The sequence below is a fragment of the Rissa tridactyla genome, chromosome 1 (genome assembly GCF_028500815.1).
Source record: "Rissa tridactyla isolate bRisTri1 chromosome 1, bRisTri1.patW.cur.20221130, whole genome shotgun sequence".
NCBI lineage: Eukaryota > Metazoa > Chordata > Aves > Charadriiformes > Laridae > Rissa > Rissa tridactyla.
This window is the reverse complement of record NC_071466.1, coordinates 181,996,289-182,022,066: the sequence shown is the minus strand read 5'-3', so window position 1 is coordinate 182,022,066 and position 25,778 is coordinate 181,996,289. Positions and strand designations below refer to the sequence as shown.

The 25,778-nt window shown below is 43.1% G+C and overlaps 2 protein-coding genes across 3 annotated transcripts in view; both read left to right on the top strand.

Annotated features, from left to right (window-relative positions):
- The first annotated feature begins 315 nt into the window (after positions 1–315).
- On the top strand, positions 316–1,002 carry LOC128909573 (mucin-1-like). Its single transcript, XM_054201460.1, has one exon. It carries the CDS (start codon positions 316–318, stop codon positions 1,000–1,002), a length of 687 nt encoding a protein of 228 aa, XP_054057435.1.
- Positions 1,003–1,312: 310 nt separating this feature from the next.
- Positions 1,313–25,778, top strand: part of LEMD3 (LEM domain containing 3) — a 53,604-nt gene continuing 29,138 nt past the window's right edge. The window contains exons 1-2 of one of the 2 annotated variants that reach the window (XR_008464874.1): positions 1,313–2,967; positions 24,575–24,612. Coding sequence is in view for 1 of the 2 variants with exons in the window: in XM_054191540.1 (XP_054047515.1) it covers positions 1,413–2,967; positions 24,575–24,612 (1,593 nt within the window). In the remaining variant the exon portion in view is untranslated. The remainder of the gene's footprint in view (positions 2,968–24,574; positions 24,613–25,778) is intronic. The other variant, XM_054191540.1, reaches the window with a different exon arrangement.

Sequence of the window (25,778 nt, the reverse complement as noted above, 5' to 3'; positions counted from 1 at the left end):
GGGCCAGCACACACCTCACGCTGAGAAATGCCAATATGACATCTCCATGTATCGGCACAATCATTTTGACAAGTACACATTCCTGTATCTAGTTAGACTGTTCCAACTGTAATGCATTTCAAAGACTGTATTTTCTCAAAGAAGAGGAAAGTACATCCAGGCAATGACAACGTTCATGAGGGTGGTGCTCAGCCACCAACACTGAGGATGCAGCTTCCCAGAGCTTTCATTCTGTTACACTTCATCCCTCTCCTCGAAGCCGTGACGTCCTGATGCTGGAATTGACAGAGAAAAGTTCGCCCACCTCATCAGTGGATGCCACCTTGGGGAAGTGCCCAAGCACGATGCACACCTGGGCTCTGCGGATGTTTTCAGCCGTTGTTAGGCTGCATTTGCAACCTGGAAGTGGCGTTAAAGCACGTCTGGTGCTCGGTCCGAGTTGCGGACTGCTGTACGCCCGGCGGTGCCCTCCTCGCCCCCGATCACGGCCTCAGAACCCCCGCCCCAGGCCTGGCTGCGGAGACTGGGGGGGACACAGATTCAGGGCCGCCCCCGCTGCCTCAGAACCCCCGCCCAAGCCCGGCTGCGGAGGTGTGGGGGACACACGCCGAGCCGCCCTCGCCGCCTCAGAACCCCCGCCCCAAGCCCGGCGGTAGCCGAGGGGGACCCGCCAGGCCCGCCTCGGCGCCGCCTCAGACCCCACGCCCAGCGGCGGACGCGGGGGACGCGCCGGGCCACCCCGCCGCTTCAGAGCCCCGCTCCCCTCGGCCAAGCCCGGCTACGGGGGTAGGGGGGCACACACGCCGGGCCGCCCCCGCCGCCTCAGAACCCCCGCCCCAAGTCCGGAGGCGAAAGCCGGGGGCCCGCCGGGCCACCCCTGCGGCCTCAGACCCCCCCACCCCAGTCCGGCGGCGGCTGAGGGGGACCCGCCAGGCCGCCCTCACCGCCGACTCAAGCCTGGCGGTAGAAAGAGAAGGCGGCGGGCCGCCCCTGCCTCTATAACACCCGCCCCAAGCCCGGCAACGGAGAGGGGGGACCCGCCAGACTCCCCCCCCACCACCACCACACTTAGGGCGGGAGCTCTGAGACGGTGGGGGAACACACGCCGGGTCGCCGCCGCGCCAGGCCCCGCGCGGAGGAGCGGGGCGGGGACACCGTCTACCGTGAGGGGGGCAGCTGGAGCCACCGCGCGCGCGCGCCGGCCGCCCCCCACCTTTCCCCCCCGCGCGCCCCAGCCGTTACTGGTCGGCGGCGTGGGGGGAGGGGCGCCGGCGGGCGGTGCCGCGGGGTGACAGGCAGGTCTCGGCCACAGCCGAGTGCGCACGCGTCAGTTCCGGCGGGGAGCGCGGCGCGGCGCGTGGGTAGGAAACGCCGCGGCGGCGGCGGCGGGGGGGGGAGAGAGAGCGCGGAAAATGGCGACGGCCGCGCAGCTGACGGACGAGGAGCTGTTCTCGGAGCTGAAGCGGCTCGGGCTCTCTCCGGGGCCGGTCACCGAGGGCACCCGGCCCGTCTACCTGAAGAAGCTGAAGAAGCTGCGCGAGGATGAGCGGGCCGGAGCTCACGGCGGCGCCGCCAACAAGACCCGGAACAGCAACAACAATAACACGGCGGCTGGAGCGGCGGCGCTGGGCGGAGGCGGCGGCCCCGGGCGGGCGGCCCCGGGCGTGGGTGCGCGGCTGGTGGGCGCCGAGCCCCCCTACCTCCCTGGGGCTGCCGCCGGGAGCGGCCGGGGCCGCGCAGCACCCTCTGCCGGGGGCGGCAAAGTGCTGCTGGGCTTCAGCTCGGACGAGTCGGATGTGGAAACCAGTCCCCGGAGCCAGGCCGGCGCCGGCAGCAGGAGGGAGCGGGCTTCACCCCTCTCCCGCGGCCTGAGGCCCGCCGCCCCCTACGGCGCCTGCGGCGTGAGTAACAGCTCCCCCCCGGAGGAGGCGGCCCGGCGGAAGCCCAACGCCTGGTGGGGGGCGGCGGCCAGGAGACCGGCGGCGGCGGCTCAGGGTGTGAGGGAGCCCGGGGACGGCGCCGAGGAAGGAGGGGAGGAGGACGACGAAGAGGAGGAGGAAGAGGAGAGCGAGCAGCAGCGGTGGAAGAGCCGGACCGTGAACGGTAACCGGCTCCTCTCCTACGGCGGCAGCAGGGACAAGTACTCCGACTCGGAGGAGGAGGAGGAGGAGGTGGGGGCGAGGGCCAAGCAGCAGGTACCCAAGGAGGAGTCTGCAGTTCGCCGGCCCAGACGGAGCCTCAGCAAGTCTCCGGCTCCATTCATAACAAGCAAATGCGCTGCAGCCGGCGCTGGCGTGATGGAGACGGGCCAAGAAAGGGCTGGCGGAGGCTGTGGTGCTGGTGTAGTCGTAACGAATGACAGGGCGGCGGCGGCGGAGGCGGCTGCTGCCGGGAGTCTAGACAGGGGCAGAAATCAGGAGGAGGAGGAGGCGGCGGCGGTGGCGGCGGGGGGAGGAGGAGGATGTGAAAATCTGGACTCTAGTCCTCCCAGCCCCAGATACCGCCTTGGCCTACCTAAGAAATCCCCTGCAGTATTGTTGCTGCCACCATCGCTCACGGACGCGGACAGCAGTAAAATCACTGACCCTCCAGGCACCATTAGGAAAGCGACCAATAACCATGTTCTCAGCGGTGCTGCTGGTAGCTATAATGTTGAATCCAGGATCTATTCAGCTACTAATAGCCTTCCCCCGGGTGGAACCACCTCCTCCCTTAGACTCAACCACTCCAATCATACGGGTTCAAATCATACCTACCTGAAAAACACCTACAAGAAGAATCTCTCAGAGCCCGAGGAGGAGCTTCTGCAACAGTTCAAAAGAGAGGAGGTATCCACCACTGGAGGCTTCAGTGCACATTACCTGTCCATGTTCCTCTTAACTGCTGCATGCTTGTTCTTTCTGATACTGGGATTCACATACCTGAGAATGAGAGGTTCTGGAGTAGCTGAGGATGTGGGAGCCAACAGTAAGTATTAGGTGAAGGGTAAGAGCAGTTTCTTTCTGCAACTGGGTATACAACTGTTAATTCACCTTTGTGTTCCCAGACCTCCCTTACTGAGCAGTTCTGGGTTCCACCTTGGTATAATCTTTCTGTGTAGGATGGAGAACAGAGAATCTGTCTTTCCTTAAGTATATACCTTGCAAGCTGGTATAATAGGCTTGCAAAACATTTGAGGATGAACTCAAATCCTGTCATTACCTGCTGTAATTTGTTGATACCTTGTTTTCTAGCACGTTTTCTTGACAAAGCAATTTTATGTGTTTTGTTCAATATAGCAGATACATAGTTAGAGAATTGACGAAGTGAGGCTTTATGCTAATCTCACAGAAGTAATCATGCACATTTAGATATCTAGGATTTCTGCAGGGCTAAGATTTGACTGTAGTTGTTGGGTAATAAAGCAGGTCGTTTTCATTTATGTGTAGAGGCTTGAAAGGGATGATGTTAAGCACTACAACAAACTTTGCAGTGAGTGCTAAACCTGTTGTGTATTGTTTTCTAATAAGTGCTTTTGTTCTAAATTTAGCTGAGAGTATGTTTATACATGAAATACTGTTGTGCTTTAGTTTGAATTTCAGAGCATTCTTTTTCTTCAAATCCTGAATTACTTGGGAGCTTCTTTAATATGTGAAAGTAGCTTCTTGGAATGGATTTAGAAACTACCATTTTCTATTCACAAAGCATACGAAAATGGAAACGTACCACCTAAGGGTGGTGATTCATGCTAATTCAATTCTTGTCTGCTCTGAAATGGACAGAGGAGATTCTAACATCAGAAAGAAAAATCATGCTGTTGCTGTCTTAATTTCTCATTAGGAAAAATTATGCAAAAAGCTAGTTTTGGGATGTGAGAGCGTTAAAAGGTTCTTGTGGACTTGCATTTTTCTTGAAATGATTGAGGAAGGCGTGTGGGGTGTGTGTGCATGCATGTATTTCTTTGTGCAGATAGTAGAGGATTTATATACTCGTGTAGGCGCATATACAGTGCCTTGTAAGGAGTGATCCCACTGTTAGATTGGGATCTGCTAGATGTTACAGGGCAGAAATAGCAGTGTGGGCTGTTTTTTGGTTTTGCTTTTTTTTTTTTTTTTCTTCTTTCACCCTTTTGAATGCTATTCATTATGTTATGATAGCAGACTTGTTCTTAATTCTGTTGTGAGCTCTTTGGCTGGGAGAGTAAAGGATGTGGTGTTTAGGAAGGACAGTAGCATTAAGGACTTAAGCTTTTGCAATGGTTTCATTGGTGTCCACGTGGCTTCTAACTACTGCTCAGTCTTGTTTTTTGGGAAGGTGGTGAACATATGCAGGTGGCCTAAAATTAGATACAGTGTAGTGTGACGATTGGGACTACTCATATTCTGTGGTTAACTTCGGGCCATAACTGCTAGAGACATATAAATTTTCTTAGGTACTGATAAGCTGTATAATTCTACTAATGTGTATTAGATGGTTTGGTTTGTTTCCCCTAGTCTAGAAATCTGATTATTTTAATAGGGGAGAAGGTGTTTCAGCCTATTGTTACAAACTTTCTGACTGGTTGAGTTCAAACTCGCCTGCTGTGCTGATTGATAAAGGTGAATGTCTCAGATATGCAGATAGCAATAATACTGTGAAAAGAAATCTACTCTGAACTTTTTATCTTGGAAGAAAACTTTTTGAATGTGTGAACTTTCCTATAGAGCATGTGGGGTCACTCTGAGCATATTGCTCTTAAAAAGTTAACCCACTTGGAACTGATACACAGGGAAAATTGTTCTCTTCTGCCCTTTTGCTTAGGTTGGGCTGCCCAGCCAAAGTTCTGGTAGCCCAGTGTTGCTTGGTAGTTCAATTAAGCCAGTTCTTGGCCTGTTCTTATTCGTTCCATTTTCAGTGGAACTCCTGAAAGTGGCTTTTCTGAAGAATTGTTCTGGCAGTGGCACTCGCGTTTCATCTGTCCTCCTTCCTCACAGCCCCAGGCTTTGCAAAGTAACAAATGGGAACAGGGGGAAGAAGCAAACAGCAGGTTTTGTGGCTAGCTCCTTTGATAGGAAGAGGAGCATGCTGCTGCTTTTAAGTAATGTGGGAATGAGAAGGGAATTACCTTGCCCATATGCTCAGCACGTGGTCACTAAATTCTTCTTCCTCAAATGGGCATCAGAAATGAAAATATGGTAGGTCTGTAGAACAGGCAAGAACAGACAAGACAGGCCAATAAAGACTGCTACTGGGAAGGGAAAGAAACCTATCATCTCTTAGGTGCTTCCCTAAGCTTAAACATCATCTAAGTGAGTCCCTTGGCTCTTAAATGCTTATGTGGGTGTATTGTCTGTTTTCTTCATAGAAGCAGAGCTGATTCATACATTTTTTATTAAAAAATAATGGTGTATCTCAAGAAACAACATTTCCGTTAAGTGATTGGACACAGAGCTTTTTCTGTCTTTTAGATGGCTGTAGGTAAGATTCCGTTGGCTGAGAGTGATTTGATTGTGGAAAAACTCAGTTATTTTCAACTTCAAACTATTATCATAAAAGGCTTTAGGATTCAGTGGAGTTGCACTATACCCGTGTCCGTAATTACCATCATTACTGTGAGAAAACAAAGAAGTTATTTGGATATTTGGGTGACTTCTTGTTTTAACTTTGCAGGGAATGATGCACAATGACCTTAACATTGGTTGTCTTAATTGTTCATTACCTAAAATGAAATTCAATCAAAATAAAGTAGTGTTATGTGTGTGACATTGAAAAGTATTTATCACCAAGTACACCCAATATCAGCACTTGCAATATTTGTCAGGCTATCATCTGAAGAACAGAGGAGGTACGTGTAATGGGAGAGGCTTAAAGCTAGATGATGGGGTTGAATTTAGGCCAGATAAAATAATATAGATGAGAAGTGGTAAACAGGAAACTTCAGAAGAGTAATATCAGTTATACCATGCATAATGTTCAAATGATTTATTCAGAGCTCTAAAATAGCTATGAAGTGCTTTAGGTTTTTGCATATGTGGCATAAAATGTTCAAAGACGAATCAGAATTGGGCTAATTCTTCTGTATCTAACCTACATATAGTCACTCGAGGTAAGGCTTTTATGCATTTAGCTGTCTAAAATCCAGATAAATATCTATGGGACTTTTCCTAAAGCATCTTAAACCATTGAAATTAAACTGCTCCTTAACCTTACATGAAAGACCAACTAATGCATAAGCACCTATTGTGCTTGCTCTCTCTGACAGTGTTGTATGTGAAAAAGATCAGTTTGGGCTTGCTGCTAGTAACCTCATGCATGCGGGCTCTTGCTGTAAAGCATGTTTTCCTTGCACCTGCTCTCAAAATACCATGGAATTGTATCAACTTCTTGCCAAGCCAGCTTAGTATTTTGTCAGGAAGATAGTAGATTTGACTTCTTTCTACTTCCCTAGGGCTCTTCAAACCCTGAAGAGTTGTGTATCTCTCCCAGCTTCTTTGGTTTTGTTTTGTGATGTTACTCTGAGTATCTCAAGTGGCTGCTCCTGGGAGTTAGTTCTAAAATTATTTTTCATGGAAAGTTGATAATGATGTCAGATCAGTAGAGGTTGCTTTCAGGTCTGGTTTGCTTTCTGAAAGATGAGGGCACTAGTACAGGTGCTGTTTAAGGTTGTAATCTGAAATAGGTTGCATTTAAGTTACTCTCACTGCTTCTGCTCCAGTACTTTGCCCTGGAAGTGGTTGATGTAGCAAAACAACAACAAAAAATGTAATCTTGAAACTTTCAGGTAGGTCTTGTTTAGTATCTTATGCTTTTATTAGGAGAGGCTTTTCAAAGTGACATAACTTGCTAGTAATTTTGGTCTTTCTATGACACTTGTTACAAAACAACTGCTAGGCGGATAATCCTTACTATATTTGTTACAACTCGTGTTTTTTTTACTTCAGGGAGACTTATCCGTTGCATATATTTCAAGTGGAAGCTTACTCAAATCACAATTATAAGAGTTTAATTCTGTTCCATTATTGTTCCTTTGTTCTCGGCTTCTAAATCTCTCAGGCATTAAAACGTCTATGAAATTTTTATGCAAGGAATTTAATTTTTAAGAAGTTAGACTTGCTGTATAAAAGATGAGAAGATGACTGTTACGCTCACAGACCTGCAAATTACTATTAAAGTGCTGTGATATTTCACAGATAACTGTTACAAATCTGCTGGCCTTCTAAGATCACCTTCTCGGAAGAGTTTATTGTCTTGACAGTGTTGGCTTCAATGAAAGAAAATGAATATAGGATACGAAATATTTGTAGAAGAGAAGATAGTAAAGGGAGGAAGCAATATTAATTAAAAGATGGGGAGAGTTCCTGTGTTGTGTGGCTATTAATGTTGCTTGTTCTTTGCAAGCAATACTCTGACTTGTATTTGACAATATAACAACTTCTTTTATTGACATATTAGCATATAGCTCTGTTTCACTTTGTGTATTGCTTTAAACACTAGTTAGCAATTATTTCTCTTCTAGGTGATACAAAAGAAAATCCTGATGTGTATCTTAAAGACTAACTAAGCTCTCTTTTAGCTGATTTTTTGTGGTTTGTTGAGTTTTGGATCAAGATCAGTAGATCAGAAAAACCCTAGGCTGCCTTCATAAGGTAAAGCCAGACAGAATAATTATATTTCCTTAGGATTTTTGACACTTTAAAACTCTAGTCTTCCTTATGGTATATCAGCAATAACTCTTAAAAATGAGGAACAAATTTGTCCAAGACTTGAACCTAGGCAAGTCCAAATAATTGCACATAGTGCCTAGAAGATAATAAACAGTCTGTTTACCTTTGCAGCAGATCAGTAGTATAAATATGGAAATTACTCATCCATATTTGAAACAAAAATGGTGCAACTTGGGTCTGTTTTCTAAGGAGATAATGGTGTTTGATACTTTGTTCAGAATATTTAGAACTAACTTAGCATTCATACCTTAAATTTGCTGCTGTTTGCAGATGTGCACAAAACTTTCCATATGCCTTGACTTTAGATATTCTTACAATGACACTTTTTCAACATTACTGTTGTAAGCTATGCTTTTTTGTGAAGTAAGTCATGAGAAATCAGAACTAAAATTACTTGGCTGGGGGATCAGGGTTGCAGAAGAGCTCTGGCAGGATCTGTTTTCACTAGCTGTCAAAAACTAACCAAAAGCTTGCACTTCATTCCATAGTGCCGTGGTAGTTTTCCCAAAAGAAAATTTGGGTTCTGATGTGAGAAAATTAAGGGTGATCTAGGATCTCAAAGCAGATCTAGTTGCAACTTTTCCATGTTTACATTGCTTTGACTCCATGCAGGTATGGCCTCTTTGTACAGCTGACTGGTCAGATGAGACACCGCTTGAATGTTGTTTCACTATTTGTACAGTTTTTCGATACGGGCAAATGAAGGCTTTGGGTTCACACATCTCTAGTCTGAGGTGTTGCTAGCATTCTGTTGTAGAAACTTCAGGGATTCTGTAGAAGTCTGGCCATTCAGTAAGTTGCTCAGCCCAGCTGTGGGAGTTGAAGGGAAATGTAGGTAAAGGAGATGGAAGATTGAATCAAGTATACTTAGATTACTTGAGCACACCATGGCATGAATAAGAAATCTGTCTTCACCAAGAGGTACTGTTTGTAATTATGAAAAATAGTATGTCCTCAAACTGCTGTACTTTGTTTTTGGTGTCTCCTTTTCTCCAGTATCCTTATCATTGTCGCCTCTTTCCTGCTACTGTGCTGTACTTTCCACAGTGCAATTCAGTTCTGTCTTTCTGTTCTGCTGTGTCTTTACAGTCTTCAGTGGAGAGTGAGAGGGTCAGGACCAAGTGAGTGTGGATGCATGCTAAATTTGAAATGGGCAAATGTGGTGTGCCTGTTGGGCCTAGTTTGTTGGAGGAGACGTGCTGTTATGTCTGGTGTTTGCACGGATGAATTCTTTTTGCAGAGGAAAGGATCAAATTTTCTGCTTACTGAGGGTCATATTGTAACACAGGTATCTTGATTAAAGCTGCCTTTTTAGAGTCCTAAATTCCTTTAGCTACTTTAAATGAGCCTTGAGTGACAGACTGAATTGATATCAAAGGCTCTTTAATGTGGGGAGGAGAAAAGGTGGGGGCTTAAAAAGAAAGGTCTAACATTGAATTAAGTGGCATTAAAACTTATGAAGTAGTCTACAAGATCCATTGAATTCTAGTGATGCTGTGCCAGATAAGTAAGAAATAGGTCTGTTAACAAATGAAGGGTTGTAGGCCAATTCCTAGGTCAGTTTTTCCTGTCTTAGAAGGCTGTTTACTTAAAAATTGGAAGATGGCTTGTTAAAAAAAATTAATGTACAAATTAAAGCTTCCTTCATACTGCCTTTATTCACTTAAGTCTTACTACAGACTGTATATACAGGTCACATCCCCTTAACCTTTTCTTTATTGAAAAAGTACGAGAAACTTTTATACTTGGGACTCACAGCATCTTGGGTAAGTGCAACATCAGCCCATCCTGGCTATGCAGTCAACTGAACACAACTTCATCACAAGAGGACTGCTGGGATGAGTTGGATAAGTGTAGTGTTATTCCAGACTAGATCTTAATTTTCCTTTTCTCCACAGAAAAGTATTTCTTTGAAGGTCAGTTAAATCTCTGAGTTGCTTGTTGGAGAAGCTTCAGGCTGTCCGCTGACTTCATAACTGCTTATGTTAGTCTTTGGGTATTTTCAATAGGCTGTGTATCAAAGCCACTCACCTTAACCATCTGTCCGCTCAATACTCATCATTATACAATAAAACATTCCCCAGCACACTCATTCAGTAATACTTATCCCAGTGTCTGTTCAGTATCATCAAGCTGCACAACATGAGCCCCTCATGTCTAGTATGTCCATATCGCAGAGCACAACTTCATCAAACAAATTTTTGTGTGTGGATATTGTTGGTCATAGAGAACAGAAGTCCAGCTAGAACTAATCTGAAACCTGTCAATAGATATTGAGCAATGGAGCATTTACTATGAATGGGGAGTTTCAAATATCAGAAGGCAGAAGTGTGACTTTTTTTTTTTTTTGTTAGCGTTGCCTGAGACAGCTCTTGGTTATGGTGGTTTGCTGTTGTTTCTTTAATTCCCAGGATGTTTTCTGGTAAATGGTAAAACATTCATCATGAAATTTTCTGCTCATCTCTGGCATTTGACCTATATCTAAAACTTCAGTGGGCTGTTTGTTCTTTTTCAGGTGTCATGCTTCAGACAACCAAAGAGAGTATTTGTTAATTTTGTTGAGTGACAGATTGGGTGGTGCATGTGTGACAAACCCCTGAAAGGCCTCTTTCAGACCATGGAAATCCACAGTCAAACTGAATTATTGGGGAAGGGCCAGTCTTGCTTGTGCTGTTTCTCATTCTTGCAAATTCCTTGGAAAGAGTTTACTGTTACTTTGTAAATAAGAGAAAATGACTTATGAAATTCCTTGGTGGGATCTTGAAAAGGAGAATATGATGTCAGATTCATCCTAGTCTGTTTCTGTATTGTTTTGCACCTGATGTATGATCCAAGGAAGCTGCTGTAGGTGAGAGGTATAGTGAACTTCAAGGAAAAGGTTGAAAAGGCCCTTTTTTTTTTTTTCTTCTTTTTTTTGTTGCTGTCAAAGGGACTTTATGCTGTCCTGGAAAGACTTTGCCTAGCTAAGATAACGAGGTTAGAGATGGAGATCTCTTTCTGGAGAAGGAACTAGTCTCTCTTTTGGGTTTTGTTTCTCTTATGTGAAAGCATGTGAAGTACTGCTTATCCAAAAGCAGTTTTGGACAAAGATGTTCCTAAATCGCTGTGGGAAATAGGGCACCTGAGAACATATCTAAAGGATATGTTCATGTTTGGGTACTTTATATAATAGCAAACATGTTCATTTTGATATAAACTCAGAAAAAAATGGAGTGTTGAGAACAACTGAAAGTGCCATGCTGTTGTACTGTCTGTACCGAGTCTTTTGTAGTTTTTCGTTTCTCACTGAAAGCCGGAAATGCCAACCTAAGTACTCCTGAGAGCTCACTCATTCAGAATGGGCAGGTGTATATATACAGTCTGACTTGGTGATCCTAGGTGTATTATGACCAGTGTCGCTTAAGTTTGACTTCCATCAAAGGTACTCCTTGCAGAAACACTGTAGACATTTTTTAGCTTGTTCACATTGAGCACTAATGTGTCTGTGTATTTTGGAATTGGACAATGCAGTGGCTAATGTATTTTTTTGATTTATAACTTTTAATACGTTTTTTTCTCTTGACCTTCATATAAAGGTGCTGCTTATGAACTAAAAAATGTGCAGATTGAGTACAAGTGCACATGAAGTAGGGGGGCAAAAAACCCCAATGGGATATTAAATCCAGACTTGTGTTGTTCTGCTGTGTAGGATGCATAGTATTAAAATCATTCCTCTGGAGGGAGAGCACACTCAAGGGAAATCACATGAAAGTAGCAGCCCTGGGAAGGAGCTGTCTGGTGATTTGGGGACCAAAGGCCACAGAGGGTCTGCCTGTCCCTTCTGGAAGGGAATGAATTGGCATGTGATGTTCTTTGACATTCAGGGGATGGGAACGTACTGAGCTTCTTAAACAAACCTTGGCATCAGACGGCATCAGACTACATGTTCAGCTATGCTTCCTTAAGCATGAGAAATAGTTTGAGGAAGGAAAGTTAAGATCTTGTTTTGTAAACTTCGTTTTATAGTTTAAGCACTTAGCTTCATACTACTGTGTAGTGACTTACATACTAGAGAGTTCTCGTGTATCTACAAATAGCCAGTGGTGTGGTAAGGTTTTGTTCTCCGCAGTGTTTGAGATCTCAGTGAGAGTCACTTCTTCCTTTCCATCCCCTTTTTTTGCTGTTTCTGTGTGGCAGATGAGTTCCTTGCCAAGACAGGTTCTTTCTCCTCTCTAGATCCACCTGGATAAGGGAAGTGCACACAGTACTACTAGAAGATTCATCAGGTTAATCCATGAGATGATGATGCAACCCTTTAACTAATAGGTGTAACCTGTTTAATTAATAAACAATTGTGATAACAATATTGAAAGTCTTAGTTCAAGCAGACTCTTCAGCTGAGTATAGGAGCCAATGGCAAGGTATGTGTGTATATATATAAGGACAATGGTGATGTATGGCTGTGTGGTAGTCCAGTTGTTCCTTCAGATAATTTTTATTTGAACCAGACAGTTTATGCTATCGAACAAGTGCAGCTGGTATGGTAGACAGCCTGGAAGGTTACCCAACTCTTTAGAGTCTTAGTCCAGCTGAATAAAAATGGAAGTTACTGAATATTGCCTACTTTTATTAATTTCCAGTCAGGTGGTGCTATGTCTTACTGCTGAGCTCATAGAATCATAGAGTTGGAAGGGACCTCTGGAGATCATCTAGTCCAACCCCCCTGCCAGAGCAGGGTCACCTAGAGCAGGTTGCACAGGAACGCGTCCAGGTGGGTTTTGAATGTCCCCAGAGTTGGAGACTCCACCACCTCTCTGGGCAGCCTGTGCCAGTGCTCTGCCACCCTCAAAGTAAAGAAGTTCCTCCTCATGTTTAGGTGGAACTTCCTGTGCTCAAGTTTGTGCCCATTTACCTCTTGTCCTGTCCCCGGGCACCACTGAAAAGAGCCTGGCCCCATCCTCCTGACACCCACCCTTTAAGTATTTGTAAGTGTTGCTAAGGTCCCCGCTCAGTCGTCTTCTTTCCAGACTGAAGAGACCCAAATTCCTCAGTGTTTCTTCTTAAGAGAGGTGTTCCAGTCCCCTAATCATCTTGGTAGCTCTCTGCTGCACCCTCTCCAGCAGTTCCCTGTCCCCCTTGAACCGGGGAGCCCAGAACTGGACACAGTACTCCAGATGTGGCCTCACCAAGGCAGAGTAGAGGGGGAGGATGACCTCCCTCGACCTGCTGGCCACACTCTTCTTGATGCAGTGGCACCCCAGGATGCCACTGGCCTTTTTGGCCACAAGGGCACATTGCTGGCTCATGGTCATCCTGTTGTCCCCCAGGACTCCCAGGTCTCTTTCAGCTGAGCTGCTCTCCAGCAGGTCAGCCCCCAACCTGTCCTGGTGCATGGGGTTACTCCTCCCCGGGTGCAGCACCCTACGCTTGCCCTTGTTGAATTTCATAAGGTTCCTCTTTGCCCAACTCTCCAGCCTGTCTAGGTCTCTCTGTATGGCGGCACAGCCTTCTGCTGTGTCAGCCACCTCTCCCAGCTTTGTGTCATCAGCAAACTTGCTGAGGGTGCACTCTATCCCCTCATCCAGGTCATTGATGAATATACTGAAGAGGACTGGACCCAGTACTGACCCCTGGGGAACACCACTCGTCACTGACCTCCAACTAGACTCTGTGCCCCTAATCACTACCCTCTGAGCTCTGTCTTTCAACCAGTTATCTATCCACCTTACTGTCCATTCATCAAGCCCACTTTTCCTAAGCTTCCCTATGAGGATGCTGTGGGAGACCGTGTCGAATACCTTGCTGAAGTCAAGGTAGACAACATCCACCGCCCACCCCTCATCTATGCATCCAGTCATTCCATCATAGAAAGCTATCAGATTAGTCAGACCTGATTTCCCCTTGGTGAATCCATGTTGAGTACTTCTGATAGCTTTTTTTCCTCTACATGCTTTGAGATGACACCCAGAATGAGCTGTTCCATCATCTTTCCAGGGATGGAGGTGAGCCTGACCGGCCTGTAGTTCCTCAGGTCCTCCTTCTTGCCCTTTTTGAAGGCTGGAGTGACATTGGCTTTCCTCCAGTTGTCAGGCACCTTGCCTGCTATCCAGGATCTTTCGAAGATGATGGAGAGCGGCCCAGCAATGACTTCCGCCAGCTCCCTCAGCAGTCTTGGGTGCGTCCCATTGGGACCCTTGGACTTGCGGATACCTAATTGATCCCTCACTTGATCCTCCTCAACCAAGGGGAAGTCTTCCTCTTTCTCCAAAGTCTGGGACTCCTGAGGGCTGGGCCAAGCAGTAAAGACTGAAGCAAAGAAGGCATTCAGTAACTCTACCTTCTCCACATCCTCCGTCACCATGGCTCCTTTCTCATTCAGCAGGGGGCCCACAACTTCTCTAGTTTTCCTTTTGCCTCCAATATACTTGAAGAAGCCCTTCCTGTTGTGCTTGACATCCCTTGCCAGGTTTAATTCCAAGGAGGCCTTGGCTTTCCTCATTTCATCCCTGCACACTCTGGTGGCATTCTTGTAATCTTCCCAAGCAGTCAGTCCCTTCTTCCACGTACTGTAAACTTCCTTCTTCCACTTGAGCTTTTTCAGAAGCTCCCTGCTCAACCATGCAGGCCTCCTGCATCCCTTGCCCGATTTCTTGCTCTTGGGGATGCACTAATCCTGAGCTTGGAGAAAGTGGTGTTTGAATACCAACCAGCTCTCTTGAGCCCCCTCGCCTTCCCGAGCCCTAGCCCACGGGATCTCTCCAAGCAGATCTCTCCAAGCAACCCCCCAGATTCTATCCCCTCTATGTCTACATTAATGTCTGTGGAGCATATTCAGTACAAGAGCAGACTTAAGCAAGAGCACATTAAGCTACTAGCTTATTTACAATATCATTTTTCATGACCTGTATTTGTGGAAAGCTAAAATGATTCTTACAATAAATTATCCTTTTCTCTAGTTTTATTTCTACTAGTGTAAGGAAATATTTTATAGCAACAGAATTTACACACACACTCTTACATTATATTACAAAGCATATTGTATTTCAATGAAGAAACAGCTGTCTTTTTCTATTAGAAAAAAAAATGGCTCAGGAGAAGTGCATTTGCTATGCATTGTAAAAATTAGGTAATACTACATTCTTTGCACCCACATACTCTCCATTGTAGGCTACTGTTTATATGTAGGAAAAAGAAAGAAAAAAACCCCCACACTAAGACTGCTTTTATCAGCAGTTGCAAACATTGCCAGGGGAAGCATTAGACTTCAGACACCTACCAGCATTTTACAATGGGTAGAGAATACCTTCACTTGCAAAAGAATTGGAACAGGCTTCTGTAACAGCTCCTCTCCATTCTTCTATGCTCCCTCCCACATGTTTTAGCTCCTTGTACTTTATAAGGTCAAAAAACATCCACAACTTCAATAAATGAACACAAATAAAAAACAAAACCAAAGATATTCAGAAGCAGGGGAAACTCCATCTTGAAAACATGTCAGCACAAGCATCTCAATGCTAAATTAGGAAGTGGTCTGCTTTCCTCAAACTCTGAAGTTCAACATGGAAAGCAAACTCATGAAACAAGTGTTATTAAAACACAGAAAATTTAAGAATAAATGAGAGTCTGCAATTAAATATTAAATCTACCACCACTCTGCCAAGGGGCCTGGTCTGGACAGAAACACTCCTGTGATCTTGCACAAGCAGGAAGGATTCCTGTCTTGAAGGGTTTCCAATGTAAAAATACCCAGTTATAACCTCTTCTTCCAGATAGACTTCAATTACAAAGTATTAGTAATATACTACAATAGTATGAACAGTTTACAGCATCCAAAGATAACATTCAAAAGGAGAGTGCTGACAGGAGAACTGTTAAGAGACACTTAGTCATGGGAGCAAAGACATCAACAAAGTCAAGGTAAAGATCACACAGGGATTTTTCATATTTAAAACTGGGGTTCTGTTGTGCCTCTGCCCTTTTAATCATTCAGCACACGTTGGTCTATCACTACTTGCTGCAATAAGAACAGCAGAACTGCTGAACAGTGATCTGTACAAAGCCTGAACACAGCAGTAAAATTCTGAAAATAGGTGCACTAGTGTATCCTAGGGAGAAAAAAAAAAAGAGCTACTCTATGCAGGACATACACAGGTAGCTCCTAGTAGGTCTCTTCTCATAAGAAAGATGAGCTTTCACAGAGGAAGCAGCAGCCAGCTTACCAAAATTATCCATATTAGCTAAACAGAAGAAGGAAAACTGCCCACCACATATAGCAGAAGTTTGCAGAGCTCAAAACCAGGATGAGCAAGGCGTTCAACACAGTCTCCCACAGCATCCTCATAGGGAAGCTTAGGAAAAGTGGGCTTGATGAATGGACAGTAAGGTGGATAGATAACTGGTTGAAAGACAGAGCTCAGAGGGTAGTGATTAGGGGCACAGAGTCTAGTTGGAGGTCAGTGACGAGTGGTGTTCCCCAGGGGTCAGTACTGGGTCCGGTCCTCTTCAGTATATTCATCAATGACCTGGATGAGGGGATAGAGTGCACCCTCAGCAAGTTTGCTGATGACACAAAGCTGGGAGAGGTGGCTGACACAGCAGAAGGCTGTGCCGCCATACAGAGAGACCTAGACAGGCTGGAGAGTTGGGCAGAGAGGAACCTTATGAAATTCAACAAGGGCAAGTGTAGGGTGCTGCACCCGGGGAGGAGTAACCCCATGCACCAGGACAGGTTGGGGGCTGACCTGCTGGAGAGCAGCTCAGCTGAAAGAGACCTGGGAGTCCTGGGGGACAACAGGATGACCATGAGCCAGCAATGTGCCCTTGTGGCCAAAAAGGCCAGTGGCATCCTGGGGTGCCACTGCATCAAGAAGAGTGTGGCCAGCAGGTTGAGGGAGGTCATCCTCCCCCTCTACTCTGCCTTGGTGAGGCCGCACCTGGAGTACTGTGTCCAGTTCTGGGCTCCCCGGTTCAAGGGGGACAGGGAACTGCTGGAGAGGGTGCAGCAGAGAGCTACCAAGATGATTAGGGGACTGGAACACCTCTCTTAAGAAGAAACACTGAGGAATTTGGGTCTCTTCAGTCTGGAAAAAAAGACGACTGAGCGGGGACCTTAGCAACACTTATAAATACTTAAAGGGTGGGTGTCAGGAGGATGGGGCCAGGCTCTTTTCAGTGGTGCCCGGGGACAGGACAGGAGGTAAATGGGCACAAACTTGAGCACAGGAAGTTCCACCTAAACATGAGGAGGAACTTCTTTACTTTGAGGGTGGCAGAGCACTGGCACAGGCTGCCCAGAGAGGTGGTGGAGTCTCCAACTCTGGGGACATTCAAAACCCACCTGGACGCGTTCCTGTGCAACCTGCTCTAGGTGACCCTGCTCTGGCAGGGGGGTTGGACTAGATGATCTCCAGAGGTCCCTTCTGACTCTTACATTCTGTGATAGACTAGTTCCTGGGTGGATGTAGCAGCTGGAAGTGTTGTCGGGAGTGTTTGGTGGCTGGCACTTGACACTGCTGATGACATACCACACCTCCCCACAACCCTCCTGAGTTAGGGGTATGAAACACTACCTGACACTCTTCTACCTAAATTTCTCATCTGTCTATGGAATTGGTGACTTAAAATGGAGTATTATTTTCTCCCTCATACTGGTATTCTAAAGTTTGTTCTGTTTCTTGGTATGACTGCATTGGTTCTTGTTTGGACTCATTCACTTGTTCTTACATCTGTTGCCTACAGTTATTTTCACAGGCTCTTCTAGTAGAAAAAGTGAACTTTCAAGCTTTCTTCATACAGAAAGGCAGGTTGGACATTCTTCCTTTTGAAACACGTGGTGTCTGTACTATAGTTCTGTAGGGTTGTTTTTTTTTTTCTTCCCTGAGTCTTGCTATGGTTGATGGAGATACTTAGGAAACGGAAGACCAGAAAGAAGGACAGGCAGTCTCTTTGTTAATATTTGCAGGTGTTAGTCTGAGGTATCAGCTCTGTTTGAAATAGACACTTTAGTATAGTAGATTCTAGCTGGCAGCAGAATTCATGGAGTGAATGTGGCAGTAATATAGTGAAAATTTCCTCTGAAGTCAGCTCTAATGTCTTGGCAACTATTTCAGTTCTGGATTTATTTTATAAGGCTTTTTACTTAGAGGTGACATTCTTAAAAACTGAATTACAGCCAACTGTTCTGTTTCAGTTTTGCAGTACAAGGATATCTACAGGCACTACACAGATTAAAATATTTTTCTTTAATCTTTTAAGCACAAAACTTAAGGTTTCTGGGTTTGCAATCATTAATACAAGTACTATAGCGAAACTAATATTTTTACCCTGTGAAACTGAGTAATCTGATGAGAAGCTCTCCCAAAACACTAGGCTCTTCTTCAATGTGGACCAAATTTACATGACTCTCTCAAGAGCATCTTTAAACATTCAGGTCTATTCTAACCAGTATTTAAATAGGCAGGAGTAATTTGAGCATTTCTAGAAAGGCTGATACAGCTGAAATATGGAGAGGTGGCTTTTAAGAAGCAGTAGAGAACTCTGAAGAGAAATTCTGCTATTTCCCACCCTTTTACCTAAAATAACGAAGACTGCTATTTTCAGGGCTAATATAAAATGCGTCTGTACTGTCTGTCACAAATATGATAGTTTTAATTTTTTAGAGGAGGGTTTTGTAAAAAAGTGCTTATGAAATAGTTTGGTTATATGATCAACCCTTATATCACCTATTCACAAACAGAATGAATTCAAATGATATTGGGGTAAAATTATCCATAAAAGCTCTCTAAACTGAGACAGTTGAAAAACTGACTTGATGTTAAGGAAAGATTCATCTGTTTTTAGAATTCTCTAATCCTTGTGGCAGATTGTGCTGTTGTTCAAAATTGTCATGGCAAAGGACTATTCAAACTATATTGGTGTCCTGATTTAGAAATACAAAAATTTTATCCAAAGCAAACAAAGATGATATGTAGTGAAGGAATGGCTCAGCTTGGTATATGAGTTGGTGTCTTAATATCAAAGCACAGAGATTTAACCTACTGATTCGAAGTGGTTTCTACCTGAATTAGTGCAATCTGGAGATGCAGGTCATGCAAAACTGCTCGTTTGTTTTGAGCGTTGAGTAATCGCAGAGAGGAAAATAAAGACAGGATTATTTTATTTAAGACGTTTGAAAGATGGAGCTCTGGAATAACTTATTTCCTGTAATAACTTGTTTGTTTCTCTGGCATTTTAAGGTTTAGGAACTTTAAGAGAAAATGTTTTAGAATTGTCAGACACATACACAGTGTGTCACTGGGTAAAATCAGTACTTGACCCCAATTTACCAAAAAAAAAAAGTTACAGATCTGTTAGATGATGTTGAAAGTACTTGGATTGTAAAATTATTTAAAACTTGTTTCAAAGGTCATGTAGAAAAAAGCTGGGCTAAAGGCCCATTTTGGATAGCAGTGCTTCCAGTATTGTTACTTTCTCTGTTAACAATACATTATCCAGCTAATGGCTTTGGGGTTTTTTGATGAAGAAATATTCTAGTGTAGAGCATTATCCGCTTATTGAATACACCTTTACAGGACAAATTTTTGAAAAAATACTGCTTCTGTTTTGGGATTAGTCTGCTTGTGACATGGTGGGTGGGGAGGAGAAAAGTATTTCTCTGTTTGCAGGGAGAAACATTCTTGCTTCTGCATAAATTGCTAGCTTGGAAATGTGTGTTGCAGTGTACAGTCTCTGAATCTTGTGTGGATGATATTTAGCAGCTTTGGTATCATCACCTTGAGAAATGAAGTGCTTCAGGTTAAGCGGGATCCATGTTGTTTCTGCAGCTGTGGCTTTGCAGCAGCTCCTTGAAGTTGCGTTGGAAAGTTGCTTTTTTGTTTATAAAATCAAATTATCTGTATATTCAGAAATAGATTAGGGCATTACACTGATTCTGTTAAGAATGTTAGCTTTGTATTCAGTAGTGGTCAAGGAGGAAACACAATGGTAGGATTTTCTAATTTTGAGGAAGGTAATTGGGCACAAAGTATGTTTGAGAGGATATATTTGAGAATATCAGTATGGCACTAATAATCTATGGTGCTCCTTTATTTTTTTGAGTAGTGTCCAACTCTGGTCCCCAACTTCAGAAAGGAAAAAGCAGAGCTGCAGAAAGGTTCAGAGTGTAGTACGATCAAAAGCATAGTATGGCTTCCATAGCAAGGAGGAATAGGACTCTTTGAGTGTGGAAGAGTGAGGACTGAGGAAATGAAGTAAAGGCATGAGTATTATGGAGAAGGTGAATAGGATCTGATTACTCACTGTCTCCTCTGTCGCAAGGAGGAGTTTCTCAAGTTAAAAAGTGGCAAGTTCAGAGTAAGCGGGGAAACTGGTTTTTCACACCTGCACGTTTAAGTTGTGGAACTCTTTGTGACTCTTTGAAGCTAAAAGCTTGCTTGGGGTTACTGTAGGACTAGATAAATTGGTAGGGGAAAAATACAATGGAGTTGATAATTTAGAAGAAGAAATAGCCTGCCACTTCTGTCTGTCTCAGGAAGCTTCTGAGGTACAAATTTTTTTACGACCGGCAGAATATTCTGTTGAAGTATCAGCACGTATTTTATATTCTTGGTCTCTGACACAGTTTTTGCCACTGTTCTGTTGATTTCCCCCCTCTAGTTAAGGACGGGTGTCTCTGAAAAGAGTAAAACTTCTTGCTACTGCTGGAGGCAGGATTCTGGGCTAGCTGAATCCTTGGTTTGTCGTAGTGTGACTGTTCTTCATACTTCAGTTTCGATGTTGTCTGTTGAAGTGTATTGAATACTGAAACTGCAAGAATGGTAACACTGTTCAGGGTACATGGTAACATGTACCACAGCATCTAGGAGACAGCTGTAGTGGAAGCGTTAGCTACTTTTTTGGCATCATAATTTGATGACCAGAAGGTAACTGAATCCCTTATTTTGGTACCATGTTTGTGATATGGTTCTAACTTGTGTCCTAAGCAAAGGCATTTTTATTTGTGCATGTCTTCTTTATAGGTACGACTGCCTGTGAAGCTATGTCAGTCTTTGGAACTTGTCCCATTAAGACTCTATAAAAGCTGACTTGTGTGTTCACGAATGTCTGCAATTAGGCTGCAACTTTGTGTCTGTTAAAGCGCACTTTGAAGAAGAGGAGAAATCCCGCTTTGTGCTCCCTGCTTGTCTGTCTTACTGAAGAACTTTAAACCCTTGTAAATACTGTGTCTGTCTGCAATAGTTACCAATGTACTGGGGAGGAAAATGGGGTGGTGGGGTGGTGGTGAGTGATTTTATTGTTACTTTAAAGATGAAAGCCAGCAAAAATAAACCTTGTATGTTGACACGGACTGCATTTGTATTCCTAAAATTGAGCATCTCTGTGAGATGGCTTGATATGTGTATTTGTGTTGACAGCTTTGGCTGGAATGCTTTGGACCTGTGCTGTGACCCTTAGCTTTGTATTGGTGACTTTTTGTTACTGAGACTGAGCAGTTCTGTCATTCTGAGGAATTCTAGTAGTCTGTAAGTTGTCGTTTACAGCTTGTCCCAACAGTTATGTGTGTAAACTAGTTACTTCTAAGGGTTGTTAGTAGTCTTTTCAGTTAACCAAAACAGGATTTCTGTGCTGCTTTGACTTCTTTTGCAGCCTTTTCGGTAATCTTATTGTTGTGTTCTTGATTAACTAGCTGACTAATCTTTAAATAAGATCCCGTCTTAAAAATGGAATTTAAATAGCATATCCCTTCCTGTTCTGAAAGCAAGTTTCATGGGAGAATGATGTCTCTTAGTGTGCTTGCTTTTTGTTTTTTCCATGTCTGGCTGAAGAATCCTATTATCGTTACATCATTACACCTTGCCAGGAATAAAGCTCTTCTCCCAATGTATCAAACTTTTAAGCAGAATGTTTAGCTATTACAGTATTTTGGGGGAGTTGGCATGGTTCCCTTTCTGAAGTTTTTGAGGTTTTTCTTTCATGAAAATACTATTTTTTTTTATTTTTTTTTTTTGTATCTTGTAGCTAGTATTCGCATGTGGCCAGGTTGCATCTCTCCTTTTTTTGAAGGCAGTGAATGTGGTTGTCGGTTGGTTGGCTAATCTGGAGAGAAGGCCCCCTGGGATGACAGTCAGGAGATTCCTGTTTTAGAAAATTATCTCCATAGTTTTTAGCTTCATAGTATAAGTAGATGAGAATTTTTTCTTTGAAGTTCATAAAAATGTGAGCTTCAAGGCTAGTAATAGTTGCTGTATGGTAGAGATCTTGAACCCCTTTTGAGGAGGAGCCTTGGAAGTATGAGATGTTCCCATAAGAAACTCTTCTATTAGTAATTAGATATTAAATTAATGCATAGTTTTGTAGAACAAGAACTTGTTATTCTTAAAACTATACTTACGTATTTTAAGAACTGTCAGGAAACATTTTGAACCGATGTTGATGTAATATATCAAAATACCTTGGGCATGTTGGAGTAGGTGAAAACTTTGCATCTGTGGCTGAAGCAGGTGGGAGGATTTGGTAAGAGCTTAGATCCTGGACAAAAGAAAGAAGGGTGGATTGAGAACAGGAATTACTGCAGTAGTTAAGGAGTGGCCTTATTAATTCAAGTTAATCAAGGTTATGTGGTAAATAGATGCAGATTGATTAACAGTTGTTAATTGCATTGCAGCTGATAAATTGCTGCGGTTGCATTTAGCATACTTGCCTCTTAAGGCATCAGGCATCCTAAACTATATTAACATCTTACATAAAATGTATCTCACTTATTGGTTAACTTGCCATAAAATAGCTAACTTCAGAGGGATTTCATGGAAGTCCTATAGTGTGAGTTAAAATAATGAGTTACAAGGGCTAATTAAATTTTTGTGACATATAGTTTTGGAGGAGAGTCCCTTTTTTGGGTCACTTTTAACCACTGTATTTGTGAAGGAGAGGCAGACATTGACATCTAATCTGGATTGTTTCATAAATTCAATGTTTTAATGTATCCAAATATGAAGTTGCTCACATGTGAGATTGACTTTACACTGGGATTGTGATGCTGGGAAAGTCTGAGTATAACCACCACCATTGCCTTTACTTAATTGCAGTACTGTTCTAGCGTGTGTAGAATTGCAGATGACAGTTTTCAGTTTGCACCTTTGCAGGCATGGAAGTATTGTATTTGTTCCATGGCTTTCATCAGTGCTAAAATACATGTTTGTCAGGTATACTGAAATCTAAACGTTGTTGTGTCTCGTGCCCCACCCCCTTCCCCTCCCCTTCCCTGCCCCCTCCAATCTAAAACCATATAATCAAGATTTCATGTATGCTCAATAAGATTGACCTTGGGAAGAGACCATAATTACATAATTATCCTGTCTGGATAACTGACGATCAAACTGGGGGGTTGGCAGTCATCTAGAGCCTTGGCTGTGTTTCTCTAATCCTATTTTAGGCTATTTAGATTAAAAGTTTAGTGTACTGGGAATGTTCTGTAAAGTTGGGTAGCTCGGTAATCTAGTAGGCAATGTCTGAGAATTTGCACTTATCGAATGAAATCATGAAGGGCTTGGTTTACTAGAGTGCTTGAACAAACCTTCTGCTTCTATCAGTGTTAATTAATCTGATATCTGATTCAAGTATTCAGATGTCTGTGAAAACCAATCCCTGTGTTTGGGTGGTTTGGGGGTTTGTTTTGTTTTGGGGTGGGGGTTTTTTGTGGGTGGATTATTTGGTTTGGGGTTTTTTTTTAATTTTTTTTTTTTTCCGATTGCTGTGTCGGAGGAAGCTGAAGTGCTTATTGCTGTTAGGTAGGTAGCACACTTAACTGTCTCCTGAGCTTGGGCACATGGACAAAAGGTTGTTTGCAGAGTTTCAGGGGGTCAAGCTTTCTTCACCACTCAGAAAGCATCTTCATTGCCCCACCGTTTTATACATCATTTGTTGGTTGTAATTGTAGAAATGTGTTCCTTACCATTGTTACACGTAGGTAGTCATTCCCGCTTCAAACTTGCCCTCCAAAATTAAGGGGAAGTGGGTCAGCATCTGGCATCTGCGCTTTTAACATCAGTGCAATGCCATTTACAATCTAGACCTTCAATTTTGTGTCAGGTTTCCCAGGATACCTTTCTTACTTTTGCGTTTGTGCTTGGTGAACTGTGGTCAGTAGAAGCTTCGTTTTCTGTATGAATGGCACATAGAACTGCTAATTTCTGTGCAAGCTTAAACCACGGGTGAAACAAGAATTTGTCTTAGAAAGGCAAGACAATATGCTTTAATGGTGATTGCTTCCTGCCTTGGTAACTTTTTAGTTACCAGCTGGTCGGTCTTAAGTGGAAGCGTAGCACAAATTACTTGTCTGACTTCAGCTTCTCTTCCATGAAGAATATATTTTTGTAGCCAAGAAGAATATAACAGATGCGCTTGTAGGAGCTGTGGAAACTGTTCTATTTAGAAAGGAAGGAATGGTCATTTAGTCATATTGCACTTCTCACCTGAGCTCTCAATGTGTCATCTCTTGTCAAAAGAAAATGCTGATGAGTTCTACAACTTTGTGTTGGATGGATTATTGCTTAGTAAAAAAGGTAGGTTTACTTTTTTAAACTAGACACTAAAAGCTTCAAATTATGATTTCAATGCAATTGAGTCATTAAAGTAAGTTTGGCAAATGGCAAGCATAGTTTTGTTTGCATGCAAATAGCTGTGAAATTTGCAGATCTACAGGAGTCTGGTTTAACCTAAATGCTAATATAATGCAGTATCAAATGCGGAATTAAGTCAAAGGTTAATAGGTGCCTAATCGTTATTTGTCATATTATGGACTTCTTTGTTTTTATCTAAAGATTACAGTGTTGTCATAAAGCTACAGTGTTGCTATACCTTTTAGTATTTTCAGACCCTGGAATGAATGAACTTTTTTCTTTTTTTTTTTTTGACAGTCAAGAATTCCTTCAGTGAAGAATTACAAAAAATAACAGTAAGTAAAACCACTTAATATTGAGATTTTCAGTCTGTCAAATGATTGCATAAAAACAATATAGATCTGTTCAGAAGGATGCAGTTTCAGAATATTTTGCATGAGATGAGTGCATTTCTTGCAACTTCAATGTGTAATTTTTTGTTTTTCATCTTGGGCAATATAACTAGGATTGCACGATTTGTCTGTGGCATGCTGGTTGCTTTGTATGCTAAGAAAATGTTACATGATTTGTGTTGTAGAGCTATGAGGAAAAGTTGTGGTGGTGTAAGTTTTGAGGCTGAATTTATCAGTTTGTCTCATACTGTTGCCATTTGTTTTGTCAACCTTGAAAGGACAGCTGGTAAGAGATGATTGACTTGAAACCCCAGGATCTTATTTAGTGCCACAGAAGAGCAAGGGTTAGCCTCCTTCAGAAAATGGATTTAAAAGTTTGTCTTTTTCACTTTGATTCTATTCTGTTACTTGTTCCTAAATTCACTCTTTCAACTGGAATATTGGGATAACCATTTTTTGAGATGTCACTATTGAAGGTATCTGTAGTATCCTTAGTTCTTCAGCATGTGTTTTGGTGGTTCTCTCTTATGGCCTTCAGTCTTTCTGCCTGATCTGTAAACACAGTGATCTGCTTTTGCTAGGCACATATAAGCGAGTATTGAAAGTTAATTGTGTAGGGTTTTTTGTTGTGGGTTTTTTTTTTCCTTCTCTCCAAAAGTGAATAATTGCATATTTTAGGTAGGTAGCCTTGGCTAGTTACTTGGGAAGAAAACAAATCTTTTGAAAAAACTGAATTTTGTGGGGTAAATTCTGAGGATTATTTCAGAACGACTCAGTAGTACAGAGAGAATGCATTTTGTGCACTGGATTTGACAGCTTAAGAACCTGTTTCTTATGTTACTTTCCTATGTGTTTCTTCTGTATTGTTCCACAGTAATCCTGCTCCATACTTGATTGTTCATTAGCTATGAAGGTTATACTGTTCAGTTCCTTCCTTTACATGGTCTGACCATTAATTTAAGAAAAAAGAATTTGGTCACAAAAGTGTTTCACGTGTCGGTCTCAGTGTAGCTATTAGTGAAGTCGTGTGTGTGGTAGAGGACTGATTTTCCTCTTCTACCATGCCCGGTATTTTCCAGCCAGGAAATGTGTTAATAAGGTTGGTTAAT